Here is a 16234-nt window from a genome sequence, read left to right as displayed (position 1 = left end):
TCCTCACACTACAAAGCAAGAGTATTTGCTGCCTGATTCACACAGAACTATCAGAACATGAAGCTATCTTGCATCAGTAATATTCCTAAGAGATTTCATTAAGGAAGAAATTGATATTCCCATTCAAACACTTGCCTTCCCCTGTGGGACATTATTTGGTGTGCTCTGTAATCCAGCAGCCTCTTCCGCTGTGATGCTTGCGTCAAGAATTTCCGTAGTCTGGCTTTCCTCTTGGGTTTCAGCTTGTCTCTTACTCTTTTCTTTCTCCTTTCCCTTTTCCAGTTTGAAGAGTCTGTCAAAGAAGGTTACTTGTTTTGACTTGGGCAAGGCCGCATCCTCTGCCTCAGGTGTTGCTGATGTTGTTACTTCAGTTTCACTAAGTTTTGCTGCAGAAGGCGTCTGGTTTAGGTTTTTATCTGAGCCTTCCTCCAGCACAGCTGTTGCAAGAAGCTCAACATTCTCACTTGATGCTTTGTTCACTTCAGGCATTTCTGAGCTGACATCAAGCTTAGTTGATCCAACTGATGAGTCTGTAGCTTGCTCTTCAGTACGCCCTGGTACAGGCCGTGAAAAAGTAAAGCTGAAATGAGATTTAGCAGCTGGCATGGGTTTCTTGGCCCCATTCCCAAGATTCTTTCCGTTTGCATCAGAAGTGGAGCTTATCTCCATTGTCTTCTGGGAAGAAACGGCCACATTATTCTGTTCAACACTTGTCCTTGCATCCACTGCAAATAGAAACATAAAACAGCAATTATCCAACAAAGCAAGGAAGTTATACTGTTAATTATGGCAGCTAGAACTTTAATAAACTCATTCTAAAATGCAATGCCTTAGAGAAGACAATATTTAATGCAATATGTTAAATAAATGTGGTATTCTCTTGTACAAAATGTGAGCTTCTGCTTAGCTTTGGGCCTGATTCTCTGAGTTTCTGATGTCCTTTGTTCTCATTAAAGTCAATGGGAATTGTGATGCTCAGCACTAACCCAGGGTCAAGCCTATTATTTCTTTTCTCAGACTTATACTTTATAGAAAAAAGACAAACAAGGGGAGGGGTGAGGAAGTATTTCTATCTCCAGTTTACAGATGGGAAACTGAGGCACAGTGAAATGGGTGAGGAAGGATGGCCCACTTATTAGGGCACTAGCCTAGAACTTGGGAGATTCAGCTTCAATTCCCTATTCTGCCACAGACTTCCTATGTGACCTTGGGAAAATCACTTAGCCTCTCTGTGCCTCATTTAATCTGTAAACTGGGAATAACAGCATTGCCCTGTCTCACAGGAATGTGTGAAGATAGATGCATTACAGATTGATAGGAGCTTAGATACTTCTGTGACCCTCCTACCAGTAATATCTAAGATAAAGAGAGACTTGAACATTCATGTACTGGAAAAGTCCTGCACAAATGGTGCTCCTTTCATTTTCCCTTACGGAGAAGATTTATTTATTCACACTATGACCCTGTCTACACTTACCTCCGGGTTTTGGCAGCAGTCGACGGGAGTTACGCAAACTACGCAAAAAACGTGTGTAACTCCCGTCGACTTCTGGGCTCCTCTTCTGCGCACCGTCTTCACTGCACTGCACCGATGGGAACCTCATTCCCATCGATGCAGCGCTATGCCACTTGTGAAGGTGGTCTTAGTAAGTCGATTTCTGGATCGACTGAGTGGGTCTTCACTGACCGCTCAGTCGATCCAGAGCAATCGATCTGATGGTGGTGACTTTGTCGCCGCCCGTGTAGCCGTAGCCTTACTCCCCACAGTATGGGTGAAATATATATAACCTAATCTATGAGACAACCATCATCACAGTATTCAAGCATGATTTAGATCTATTTAATTTAAAACAACACAAAACCGGTGACAATTTTTCTACACAATTTCAAATGAAAATTGTTGTCATTTCATTATGGCCAATTGTATGCCTTCTACATTTTGCTTTATTTTGTCATCTGATATATTTATATTGTGGCAGTGCCCACACCAAAGATCCCAGTCAGAACTGGATCCCATTGTAGTAGGTGCTGTGCAAACACATCCATGCTTTTCTGTAAAACTTGCTAAAATGGCTATTTTAACAGAGAAACATTAAAAAGAATTCCAATGTTGAAAGTCCCATTCAAACTTCAAATTTTAAAATTGACACTTACAATGGGCCTATTTTTGTTTTGAAATGGGCTCATTCTTGGAGAAAGCATCCATTTTTTTTAGCCAAAAAAAACCAACCAATTTTTAATTTTTAGCTGGTAGTGAACTGTGAAAAAAATCCTCAAATTTCACCTTTTTGCCTTTAAGTTTTTGTACACTTCAAGTGAAATTCGTGAGCAACAACAGTACTAGAAGGTATCACCAAAGAAGCAGCAGCATAAAGAAGCAGTTCACATCGAGTGACGCGGCTGAGCTGTTGGCTTAGTTCAGCAGATGACAATTTGAACGTCACAGACATGCGGCCTAGAATATTTCATTTTGATCATATCCCATTGCCTGAGAACAGTAAGGACACTATAGTTCTTGATGAGCAACAGGATGGCTCTGCTGGGATTTTTCTTGCTAGTGCACAAGAGAAACCCTGCCTACAGCAGCATACAGAGTGTAGCTAAAATGAATATATTATTGTTTTATTATTTATATTGCGGTAGTGCTTAAGAGATCAATCATGGAAGATACCCCATTGTGCTTGGTGATGTACAAACACAGAAAAAAAAGAGGGTCCGTATGTCCAGACACATCACTTAAATCAAATTTACACTCTCCTCATAAAATTAACTCTTTGGCTGACTAGGTTAAACTCCTGACGCTGCTGTCTCTAGTCCACTGCTGCCTACCAACAAACAGCAGGTGGCAACCTTCCATAAACTGGAGTGACAAGAGAAAGACAGAGCTTTAGCAGTCAGTTGATGTGCCAGGGTGAATGTAAATTGAATTTACTGAAAGGCTTGCCAGTAGGGAAGGAAACAGCTGATGAAAAAGGAGGCTGTGACAATGAGATTCACCACCAAGGCCAGGATCTTACCAGATGCCAAAAGGGCCAGTTCATTTAATTTCTCTACTTTTACCACTTTCATTCTGGCTTTTTCCTCCTCCTTCCTGTTGTGTGTGTGTGAGTGTTTCAATATCTTATGTTTTATAGTTTGTCAATAAACAGATTTTCCTTTTCCATTGTCTGTACTTTAAAGAACAAATTATTGCACATTTTATACACTCCCTGTTACTGCTTTTGTAAGAAAATAACTTACTCCAGCAACAATTTTGTAAGTCTTTAGTAAAACAATATTATCTAATTGCTTCTGCAATATTTAGTGTGAATCTGATTGAGCATCTGTGCATGCAAAGAGAAGTTTGCACACAATTATTCAATAGTTACACTCCTGATCCATTAAGGTCCACTAACTATTGATAGCTCTCTCTAAGCACACAGGGCCAGATTGCTAAAGGTATTTAGGCACCTAAAGATGCAAATAGGCACGTAGGGAGATTTTTAAATGCCTGGCATAGTTCTGAACTTCCTTAGGAGTTTTGCCTGAGAAGGGACTGCGATCTCTGGCCTTCACTTAGTAATTTATAGAAAGAAAACTTGGAAAGGAATTTTAAAACTCAGAGAGGGATGTGGAAGAAAACCCAGAAAAAAAGAATAAAAAAGTAAGTTGACATTCTCTTCCTTTAAGTTAATAACAAAGACAAGAAAAAAAGATGCTGTGTTTCTGTTATGTGTAATAGACAAGCTCTTTTTAGAAAAAAAGAATATATATTTTAGTACTAAAATAGAAAAATAATTTTGTTAAATTCTTGTTTTTTAAAACACGGCTTGTGAAGCCATGAAAGTACTTATGTCTTTAATTACCATGGAAGGAATGAAAGGCCTGGAAAGTATCATGCACTTTGTATCAAATTTAGTGTCAAGAAAATTCTGCTCATTCACCAGGCAAAAGCAGGTCATGTCACCAAAAAAGAAGAGCAGTTGCACTGGGTGAGCTTGGAGTTTTACTCATGTCTTGAATGGAAAGTTGGAGAACAGCCACATAGCCCAGTCTTAAGCCATCCAATCAACATAATGAGTCTAGTTCAAATCCATAAAATCAAAGACATTCAGAACCGAATCTTCTACTCTTTAATAGCCTCTGATTATTTGGGTCATCCAGGACTTAGACTAAGAGATGATCACAAATGAACTTTCTTTGACAAGTGACTATGAATGTATAGTAGTTAATTCTGGTAAACAGACTAGGTGAATTGCGAACTAAAGCAAGTACATGACTCGCGCTGGGCGAACTTTAGATGGAATAGTTTCCGTCACAAAATGCAGATTTGTTGACATCCAGGTATTTGAGGGGAACTGTGTCGATTTCACAATGAAAAGTTTAGTTTCAACTTTCTTGTTTGTTTCAATAACGTCAATGTATCATTTGTACTTTATCATTTTGATTAATATTGTTTCAATGTGTACATTATATGATAATATTACATATAACACATTTTAAAATTAACATTTTAAAAAGTCTAAATGAGATGACTAAATGTTATCAAAATGAAACATTGCAATGGTTTCAAATAAAAAACAAATTGACATTTTTGTTCCATTGGAAATTTCAAGAGTTTGGCTTTTTGTTCTTATTCTGAATGAATGTTTTGTAAATGTCTTCATTTTCCACAGAATGGAAGTTTTGGTTTCCAGCCAGCTCTCTGTGACATAATAGCCATAAAGTGATTGGAGAACCCATGCAAGGTTTCATAGTCAATGATCAGCAATGCATGCTAATCAGGACACGTAAACTCCTCAGGAGAGCGATCTTGTCTGATTATTGAAGCACTTGATACACCTTCAGGGGCTGCATTATAATGAGCTACATTATGCTGGTCACTAACAGCAATGGAATAATACTGTATCCAAGAAGCAAATGTCAAATAAATTATATTTACACACAGGAATAGATGTTCAGGGTCCTAGCATCCCCCTCCACACTTAGTGTGACTCTCAGAAGAACTGCTTTCTGACTATCTCTACATACAGACTATGGGGTTTTTTGTTGGTTTTTATTTTGTTTTTTAAAGGGTCCTTAACTTTACTTTGCAATGAAATGTGAAGTAAGGATACAAAATTGACTATGGGAACAAATGATAGGATTTTTACATTTAATTACCTCATTTCTGAGTGCAATCAAGTAGTGGAATGTATAAATATTAGCATTTACACCCACATATGGTCACAAAATTAGAGACAATCTTCATCAATGTAGCCTGAATTTCCATTTTCATTAAATCCTCACCTGGTATATATTGGCATATCTCCATTGACTTCAGTGAGTACCTTTTAAACCAGTTGAGGATCTGGTCCCTGATTTCATTTCTTAGCAATACTGTCCACCCAGACTAGAGTTCTAACAAAGTCATAAATGGAAAAAAAAAATCCTCTCTATTCCGTTTTCATTTCATCTATTTTTTTTTTTAAGAATACACACAATTAAAAAGTGTCTTCTGATTTATCATTGCTGTGATCGACCAAGTCAGGTATGACTCAGTTCACAGCTGCCAGATAAAGCTTTAAAAAAAGCTGTGTGATCTGAACTGCTCCCTTTCAGGAAGAGGCTCCATTAGGGGATTGGTGGAAAAGAATCCTGGCCCCAGTGTTTTTCTGTCTGCTGCAGATGGAATTACAGAAAAAATGATCTCCTTCAATTGAAGGTGGCGGGGGAGAGAGGGAGAAGCACAGGAAAAATAGCTTCAGGTTGTCTTTGTCTCTTGTGATGAATGGAAAATGCATGACATGAAATCACTGAAGGACTCAGCAAATAAGTTGACATTACACAAGACTAAATAAAATACAATACAGCGTAACTTAGTGGACTGATTTGACAAACTTAGACAACCTAGGAACTCAAGAAGAGTCACTTCAGTGCTTCATATCCTTGAGTGGTAGATAAACTACATTTTCTGTGTGAAGAGCTTTCAATTACAACTGTTAGATTGTGAGCAAAATTTTCAAAGGCACCTAAGTGACTTAGGAGCCTAACTCATTAACTTTCATGAAATGTAAGCACCTAAGTGCTTGAGTCACTTTTGAAAATGAGATTTAGGCATATTTTCTGATCAACATGGACATTAAATCTGGGATTGGATTTAGGGTGACCAGATGACCCGATTTCATAGGGACAGTCCCATTATTTGGAGCTTTGTCTTATATAGGTGCCTGTTACCCCTCACCCCATGTCCCAATTTTTCACACTTGCTATCCGGTCACCCTAACTGGACTATATTCTTGAAACTCCTGTAATGAATGACTTCTTGCACAGTCACGTGAAGCAGTGTGGCCACTGAACCCATGGGAAGGAAGAAATGTTAAGGGACAGATCCTGCAGATCTCAGATTGAGTAGCACTCAGTGTAGCATATACTTCCCCATATGAATATTTGTTTGGCAACATAAGTAAGAGTTACTGAATCCAGCTCTAAAATGACATCTTGTCACTTATATAAATAGAGCCCAGCATACACAGAGAAAATGAAGACAACATACGGGACTTATGACACACCCCTATTTTCAGCAGCAATGCTGGGAGGAAGATTCTTAAACAGGCATCAAAAGATAGGGCTGGCTGTTGAGGAAGCCAGTGCATGATAAGCTTTTAGAGGGTTTTTTTTAGTGGTGTATGTAACGGGGTATCCACCTCACACAAGCCCTAGAGGGAGTAAACTGGCTAGCTGAGCCAATTAACAGCCCAGGCTGCACCTAGAGGAGGAGCCTGGGAACAGGGATTAATGATGAGGCTCAGGTGGACAGGAGCAGGAGGGGCCTGCATAAAGCCCAATAGTTGAGAGCAGCAGGGCCTATAGGGAAGTGGTCTGCAGCTACTTCCTGAGAGAAGGGAGGTGTGTTTGGGGCTGTAGAGGCAAGCAGCTTACAGTCATTCCCTGGGAGGACAGAGTTCGGGCTGGCAAACTCAGAGAGGGGAGAGAGCTGGAAAGGCTCAGGGGAAAAACAGCAAGGTATAGGCTAGGGCAGAGCATGGATGCTAATGAAGAGGCCCCTGAGCTGAAACCTGGAGCAGAGGGTGAGCCTGGGTTCCATTACTAGCCACTGGGAAAGTGGCACAGAGCAGGTAGTGGAGAGTGGATGGCCTGGGACAGTTTGCCCTGAGAGACTTTGATACACTGGAAGGGGGAAACATTCATAGTCACAAAGAAGGAGCACTGGGAGTTGCAGAGATGGGTAGAGAGACTGTCCGAGGAGGGCCCAGCACCTGGAAGGAGCTGATTCCTGGAGCTGCCAGGAGAAGGCAGCCTAGTGGTGAGTGGGCCCTGTGACAGTTATCCTTCATAGGGAGCATTTTAGAGCCACAGCAAAACTAAAGGTGTATATGCCCTTTGCCAGGAATGTTACATGCCAATTCAACTGGTGGAAGTAGGAGCTGTGCAGAGTGCTCCCGTGGAGTCAGGCACTAGTGTTTCTCTGACATATGCCAATTTATGGGTTTTATAACTCAGTCATAAACAATAATGGTCTGCCAAAAATAAATTGGTATACAAATTCTCTGACTGGAAACACATGTTGGATTAAAGCAGTGTAGCTGAGGCCAGAATTTTGGTCAAATCTTAATTTTCAGTCCATGGCCTGCTTTTAATTAACCAACCAACCAGTGTCACTTGTTAAACAGAGCAAACAATTTGGCCCCGTTTTGTTAGTGGAGTGTAATGCGTTCTCTGTCTATTTCTCATTCCCATACTTACCTCTCCCACTGTCCATCTCTCAAGCTACCTTCTTTAGATCCCTCTTTAACACTCACTTTTTTTTTTTAAACCTCTAATTGATCATCTCTGGTCTGGTGAGCTCTACATGCCCCCATGACTGACATTTATCTGTGGTATCTGTCTTGTCTAAAATTCAGGCTTGAAAAGCCTTACTCTAGTGTGGCATCCCCATTCACACAATTTCTCCACGGACTTCAATATGACTATTCACACCACAAGGGAACCATACCCTTAGGTGGTGAACTTATCAGCACAGAGATCTAGTCTTTCTACGTGGCCTGAAAAATAGCTGTGTAGCTTGAAAGCTTGTCTCTTTCACCAACAGAAGCTGGTCCACTAAAAGATATTACCTCACTCACCTTGCCTCTCTTACTTGGTTGCAAAACACACCAATGATGGTAGGATAAAAAGTTCATTTTTTCAGATATCATAGCTTTACTGCAATTCAAAAACATCCTTATTTTCTGAAACTAAATCTAGCATGTCAGCCCAAAATGTGTTTTGAATATTTAATTCAAAATATGAATTTTTTTTGTGTGTGGCTATCTTGGATACAAACACATGATCAGCAGGTTAGACATTTTGTTCAAAAATGCAATTACAGCATGGCAGTTGCATTATTTTATTCCTAGGAGTCCACTGACGATCATAGAGGCAACAGATTTTAATGGCTGTGATGAGGCCATTATGGACTCCAGGAAACATTCTACATCTTAAAAGTCCTTCAGTGTTGACTAGCATGATGGACTGTAATAGCCCTGAATGAGCCACTGCAGTGTTTCTGGTGAATAATCTACATTTTAAAGGATTCTAAATATGTAATATAAAAATGAATTTTTCTACTTTAAATTTTCACCTTTTCAGTTTAATTTTCAGTGTACATAATCAGTGTGCATGAATTTCTTCAAAGATATTTAAAATGCCATTGTTATTGTATTGCTAAAATTGCTGTACATTTAAGAGCCCCCCACATCTGTATGTATTTACAGATGCAGAGTTCTTGTAGTCTTGTTGGTCCCAGGATATTAGAGACACCAGATGGGTGAAGAAATACCTTTTATTGGACCAATTTCTCTTGGTGAGAGACAAACTTTCAAACTTACACCGAGCTCACACAGACCTGAAGAAGAGCTCGGTGTAAGCCTGTAAATTTCTTTCTCACCAACAGAAATTGGTCCAATAAAAGATATAATCTCCCCCACCTTGCATGTATTTACATGGCAGGTTTGCAAAAAGATGTTATGAGCTGACTGAAAGTTAATCCATTTTCAAAGATATTAGAACCTCACTTATGAGCACGGTACATTTGTTTTTTCCTCTTTTAAGCTAATATTCTTTAAAAAATTATTCTCACTTAAGAAATCTATGTGGAAATAATATCATGGGACAAAGTTTCAAACTGGTGGTAGCTGGATGACTTTGTTCCATGACTGTTACTTTAGAATTAACTAGCCAGATCAACATATACTCCTTTACACTGTACACCTGAGTTTTACTTAAATTAATGAAAAGAAGGAAATTAACAAATGAGCTGCTTTCATTTCCTCCAAAAATGTAGTGCTCTTTACAGACTATATGCAACCAGATGAAAACAGCACTGCTTTTGCAAACCATTTTTGGGTTGCAGTGTCAGAACTATTTGACCACTCAGCAACAGCATTTTACAGGAATAATGCCATTGTTATCGTTATCAAGCTAATTGCACTTCTGACCCCTCTTAGTTTTTTATTTTATTTTATTTTTTTGAATGGACCCCCGTCAGGTGTCAGGCCTTGAGCTGTTACTTGTTAGGTAGGGAGAGAGAGGGAAGAATTGTGTGATTCTCCTACTCTCAGACCAGTCCTTGGGTGGCAGTGCCCTGTATATCAACTCTGATTACATCAGCAGATCTGAATTAGGTTCAGTACCTGCAGTTTTGTTCTCTCCAGTAGTAATGATGGTCACAAGGCAGCCTTCCTAAAACCAAGTATTTAGAACAAAAGCTCTTCAAAGATTTTAAAACATTGAACAGACTAGACACATGTCTAGCTTACCAGATGTTTATCCTTCTTCCAGAGGGGGATACTGGTAAGCCTAAGATTTCCATAGACACCCTCTTCTTCCTCCCACCTCGACCTCCCAGACTGCTTAGGTCTGGGCAGTATAATCAGTTCCCTTAAATTGCATACCAGTTAATTCAGTCTACCTAAGTGAGAGTGTCTTTAAAGCTGCTCAGTCTTTTGATCACCCCACCCAGGAGTCAAGTCACTTAACTGTTTAATATCCCTTTGTTCTCTAGGTTCCTAGACTTGGCAAAACAGCTGTGTAATTTTGGATTGAAGCCTGGATGTAGGCCACTGACCTGCAATTTCCCCCAAAATATTTGTTGGGAGGTTGTTTATCAAGAGCCATTGTGTTATTCCTGTTTGTTTTTCCAGCAGCTAGATCAATATGTTCATGCAGAAAAGCTTTACAATCCAGTATAACTGTACATTAATTTTACCTCTGCCTCCAGCTACAAAAGCAGCATAGCTAGGGAGACAGCCACCAATCAATCCGCCCACACGATGAGTAGCAGATGGCAATTGGGCCTTCCAAATAATGTTACTCACTCTGGTTTTATCACAGGAGTAGTTTAATTATCAGAATTACTTTAGTTATATTAGCAGATGGGTGTGTGACTTCCACCTATTTACCAAATATACTGTTAAGTACAAACAACACTCACATGGTAAGGGCGTTGTTGGAAAGCACAGTAAGAAATTAAGATAAAGATTGGGACTGGGCAGAGACGACATAATTGTGGATAGTGGGGGAGGGGGGGAGGGAGCACAATGTACTGGTTCTGGGGGTATGCAGCGGGATTCAGAGCAAGGCATGTAAACCCTGGCAGAAATCTGGGGGTGGGGCATGTGACCCCACATGACTCTCCCTTTCCAGATCACCTCTGGGACTGGGCATCATAAAGTATAAAGATGTGCCACACACTCTTTGGCCTCAGATCTGTTGAGTCAAAGACATTCCTTGATCTTTGCCTTCTTAATAAATACCTCTTTGATTAGTTCATTCGTTTTCCCCATAGGAAATAAGAATTTTCATAGGAACTATTCTTATTACTCTAAGTCAAATGTCAGATTGTTAATTTAAATTTGCATATATGTTATGCTATATCCTGGTGTAAATCATCATAGCTTCATTTACTTCAGAGCTGTGCTGACTTCTACCAGTTGAGCATAGAGCCATATCTATATATTTAGCCTTAACAGGCTATTTAAGATTTATTACAGATAAACAGAATTGAGACTCTACGCCATAATACAGCTAAAGATTTTCTTACTGTCCCAGAAAAAAAATCAAAGGCCAGCTTCACTTAATAATAAAATTCTACATAAGATTGGAAACGACATTTAATAGCAGTGAGAAATGGAAAATGTCCAGTGCAGAAGAAACACTAGTAACATTCACTCTGCTGTGTCTGTATAGTTGTGAATTGAAACAATAATGCTACAAACCAGTGCTTTCTCAGCACGTAGCACAATGCTTGACAAGGCTTCAAAAATAACAGCTGGGAAGAGAAATTAAAGAGTTTCCAAAAGGAAAGCAAAGAGACATTTAAAAACGGTGGTCGGCAGCATGGAATACCTGTGCCTGAACGCTTGTGGCCAAATTTTCAAAACAGCTCAGGGCCAAACTTTCAAACAAGATCTGCTCCCATTTAGGCACCTAAATAAGAGCCAGTTTATGAGAGTGTAGAGCTGACACAAAACATCAAAAAGGCTCAGGGCAAAAGGTTTTTTTATGTGTATATAGGAAATCATGAAACTCAGTCATGGAGCATTCTTCCTGGCTCTGGAAAAATAAACTGATTCTGCGTACAATTCCCTGCTTCGTAAATTTCACCAGGCTTTTGGCTAATACCTTAACTAACTGCCTGCCAGCTTACCACACAGACATATTTGGAGAAATGCTGCATATTGGTAACAATAGGAGGTAGAGAGAGAGCCATGAAGTAAGTAGATTCATATTTATACCAGAGGGGATCTAACTTAGCAAAAGAGAGAGAGAGATGCAACCTTGAAAACTGACAATGCATGTGTCAGTAACTAATCCAAGCTCCATTCTTCCATGAAAGGCAATAACTCACATAAGGGAGAGGGAACCAACCAAGTTTCTAACATCCTTGCACTGGGATTTGCCCCTCTGTGGAGTGAGCGAAGAGTTTCGCTCACTTGACCTGAAAGCTTCAGGAAACACGTAGGAGACAAGATCATACAGGCAGATGGCTCTTTGCTTCTGCTCTACTGCTGAGCCCCATGGACAGGAGACTCCGTTAGGGTGACTAGATGTCTTGATTTTATAGGGATGGTCCTGATCGTCAGGGTTTTGTCTTATATAGGTGCCTATTACCCCTACCTCCGTCCTGATTTTTCACACTTGCTATTTGGTCACCCTGGTCTCTGTGGACTGGACATGAATGCATATAACCAGTGGGTCCCCCTTCCCCACACATGCATGTCTTACTTTTCCTGACAGTGTAGTTTGGAAAACAGGAAGAAAAAGGCAGCTATCTGTGAGCTGAACCAAATCAAATAGTATTAATCATTCAAGTATTGAGCTAACACCCATAGTTTATACATGATATTGACATACCTTGAATTTGATGTATGTACAAAAAGACAAGGATCCACCTATGTACTGTAGTTATACACAAAACAGTAAACAAAAATCCAGTTCAGAGTATTACAATCAAACAGGTCAGAGGGCTGAATTACATTATGGTCATTCCACAGACAGATAAAACAGGCTTTGGTCTTCCAGAGTAGACAGGCCTTTTACCCCCTAACATTTCCTGTCTTAGAAGTGTTAGGACTCGTAAACATCTTGCCTCAACCTATGACTTGTACTATATACAAAGTGTAAAAGAAAGGATGTTCTAATAGTCTTTTTTCACAAATAACTATTTAATGATTTTTCTAGTCAAAACAATATCCCAATATTAGCCAAGAACATAATCAGGAATTAGAAAATGAGTCATGACTGTTTAGTAGGATATGAGCATATGCAACATTCTTACCATGACACTTACTAAAATTGTTACGAGTCAAGCCAGAGATATAGATTAATAAAAATGCAGGAGTGGATTACTTGCTGACTCTAAAATACAGGAGGTGGGAAGGTGCAAGCTCAGGTTTAGAGGCGATTTTTTTTGCAATCAGTGTGCTGATTTTTTTCTCCAATTAAGTAAAACTTGTATTGGCTTTTGGAGCCCTGACTTTTGTGTTTCAGACAGAAAACATCCAACATGAGAGATTGTACTTGATTTTAGACAAAAGGTTGATGAAGGGGTTGACAAAAGGTTGACAAAATGATGAAGTGGTACATGTACATGTTTTTTATTGAAATCGCTAAGGAAAATACATTTGGTTTCTAAACCCTTCTCTCATTTAACACTGCTTTATTTTGGGGTTTAAATTATTTATATACTAGTAACCTCATTTATTTGGTTAAATGTCCAACATTATCCACATTGCTCTCTCTTACAACCCAGTCTTGTTAGCAATCAGAAATCTGTCTTAAATCCTGAAACTAACAATTTGAGTGGATTTTGGTAGACCAGAATATAGCCAGTCTGAGCAGAATAAGGTCCAGATAATTGAAGCTAGGTTGATTTATACCAGCTGAAGATCTAGCCTGAAACTTCCCCCCTCCCCAATCTGATTTCCATGCTGTGATCTTATATACACACTTACTGAAGATCAAAATAAATAACCTGTGTATCTCATTAGCAAACAACTCAATACTATCACAGGCCTGCAATATTTTTTCAGCTCATTTCACTGGCTTCCATCCTCTGTCAATGTCAGGTACATCCTAGCTTTCAAAGCATTGCATGATTCTGAAACGACTATGTTGATACTACCATTAGAGTTAATCAGGCAATTTAAGAATAAACTTTTAAATTCAGAGCATTTTATTGGCCTGTTTTTTTATTTATAAAAAAGAATTGGCTCATCATACATTTACAGTCATTGTAACATGCGTATAATACGTGTATATGTATGTTACAATGACCGTAAATGTCCGATCAGCCAATTCTTGAGCAGTCCTGAGCACCTGCAGCTTCCACTGAAGAATACTTTTGGCAGAGTGGCACAGGGACACAGTTTAGGCAAACGTATTTCCTGTAGGTCTGAGTCTCTTAGAAACAGTGGGATAGGAGCTTTTAAAAAACCCTAACATGTTTCCAACCCATGTAATCCCCATTCTAAGGACTGATGAAGCCTATCTGGGGAGGAGCTGGATTAAGTATAAAGAGAGGAAGTTGGTGGTAAGAAGGGGCTGCAGGGAGGAACTCTACAGATGCTCCCTAGAGAAGAAGGGAGTTGGAAAGAGAGAAGAAGGAGTCCTAGAGGATGTAAACCCTGGGATCCTGACTGGGAATGCAGATTCTCTAGCAAAAACCTGAGAGGGGGTGGACTAGCCACAGGGAACAGAGAAAGCTCCAATAGTAGCCCAAGAGGGAAGAAGATAGCAAAGAAAGATAGAAAGGAGCCCAAGGAAACAGTACCAGGGTGTGAGAGTGTGCAGATTATGGTTGCTAGACATAGGTCCCTGGCTGGAACCAGGAGTAGAGGATGGGCCCAGGTTCCCCTATCAGCCACTGGGGAAGTGGCACAGTCTAGGAAGTGGAGCAGAAGACTGCCAGTTATCCAGTGGGACGTTGATATCCTTGAAGGGGAGAACTATAATGACCTGGCAGGAGGGCCAAGCCATGAAGAGGGAGCAACCCTCTAGTCTGGAAAGAGGGAGGGAGAGACCAGCTGATGAACAACCAAAGGAGGAGGAGGCATCAGACTTTTTGAGAACTAGTCCCCAGATGAGCCACAAGGAGGCATCCCAGCGGTGAGTTGTAAGTTGGGAAGTAAGATGTCACAGCCACACTCCTTCCCACCTTTAAATCAATGCCTTCCTTCTTTGGTCCCTCTACACCAACTCTATTCCATCCACAGTCCACCTCAGAACAGCCCCTGCAGCTGAGGCTGGTGCAGAGGCATAGAGGATCCCTGTGCCAGGTCTACACCTGTGCTACAACCCCTTAGTGCCAGCTTGGGATAATGATGAATCAGGCCCTAAATTGTCGGTGTACTGTATAACTCTTTATAGTTCAGGTGCAAATTGCAGCAGCAAATACCTAATCTGATTAAACAAACAGTTTAATGTGAGTCTTTATATTAACTGCTCGCTTTGCTGTCTTATCTTCTCGAAAGGCCTAAGCTTTGAAAACCACAAGAGCTGATTCACAAGTCTGAGTTGACACATGAGCTAATCCTCTCATCTGACACTGAACATTGTTCTTATTGCTTCAGCTTTAACCTTGTATCTTCCTGGCTGCTAGCAAAAGCAGGGGGGGATATGACATTCTTCCTTTCCAATACATACCTTTATCGTTCTTTTCAGAAGAAACCATCGGTGCAACCTGAATTGTGACAGGTCCATTTTTAGCACTGGCAGCAGGTTCAGACACAACCTGAAACATCAAATATTATATTGTTCAGCTGCATGCCTTAGAATACACGTGCATGAATTTGCACACACCAGTGTAGCAGAAGATATCTGGTAAAGATTTTAAAAGTGCTTAAGTGACTTAGAAGAGTAAGTCCCTTTTTCAAAAAATGACTTGGAAACCTAAGTCAATGGGTCAGCTTGGTCAGGGCAATGCTGAGTGGAGCAATGCCTAAATATCTTTAGAAATCTGGGTTTACATGCCTGAGGCCCAGAACTTCACAGGCATTTAGGCACCTAAAAATCAATGGAATTTATTGCTTTATTGTTCCCATCAGAGGAGACAAGAGTGAAATTCTGGCCCCCAATGAAGTCAATTGGAGTTTCCCCTTTGTCATCAAGATTATAGGGTCTGTGTACCCTTTCCTCCCATACTATGCACATTGGGACAGGGAATCCACAATCAAGCCCTTAACATAGGAAGATTATATACAATAAGGGTTGGATTTTCCAAAGCATCCAAGGGAGTTAGGCACCCAGCTTCTTATCCATTCTTATTAATGTAACAGTAGCCAAGGAACATTAGAATGAAGATTTCTTGGTTACCTGATAGTTCTCAGTTGTGCACATATTATCTTGGTCTTCAGCTTCTTCTTGAACAGTCAGGTTATTTCCCATATTTGCTGTGCTATGGAGAAAAACAGTTACAGAGTTAATGCATGGCTGTAGAAGGAATAGATCAAATTGAGAAAGCAAATGGCCACAGGTTTTGACAGGCACCTTAGAATTCCAGGAAAGTCCCATCTGCTTTGCAGAAAGTTACTTCTTATTAGATCACTGTCTCTTTGATACTACAACCCTCATTACTTGGATACAGCCTCACCTATTGACAACTGCTCACCAAAAAAGATGCAGTTTCAGAAACGTTTCTGGCTTCTTCAAGAAGTTGAGTTGCAGCAGACACATGGGTTGCTTGTGAAGACTGTCTGAACTGTTAAGATGTGTG

At 40.1% G+C, this 16234-nt stretch overlaps 1 protein-coding gene across 6 annotated transcripts in view; it reads right to left on the bottom strand.

The window, feature by feature from the left end:
- Positions 1 to 15916, bottom strand: part of BCAS1 (brain enriched myelin associated protein 1) — a 70435-nt gene extending 54519 nt beyond the window's left edge. For all 6 annotated transcript variants that reach the window (XM_067554206.1, XM_067554207.1, XM_067554211.1 and 3 more), the window contains exons 1-3: positions 15835 to 15916; positions 15166 to 15253; positions 136 to 725 (exon numbers count right to left, since the gene is read on the bottom strand). In XM_067554206.1, coding sequence (XP_067410307.1) covers positions 136 to 725; positions 15166 to 15253; positions 15835 to 15906 — 750 coding nt within the window. In that variant the 5' untranslated portion in view covers positions 15907 to 15916. The remainder of the gene's footprint in view (positions 1 to 135; positions 726 to 15165; positions 15254 to 15834) is intronic.
- Between the last annotated feature and the right edge of the window lie 318 nt (positions 15917 to 16234).

Source organism: Emydura macquarii, unplaced genomic scaffold, assembly GCF_026122565.2.
Source record: "Emydura macquarii macquarii isolate MOO-44397 ecotype Brisbane River unplaced genomic scaffold, CSIRO-AGI_Emac_v2 contig_1483, whole genome shotgun sequence".
NCBI lineage: Eukaryota > Metazoa > Chordata > Testudines > Chelidae > Emydura > Emydura macquarii.
This window is presented reverse-complemented; position numbering and strand designations above follow the sequence as displayed.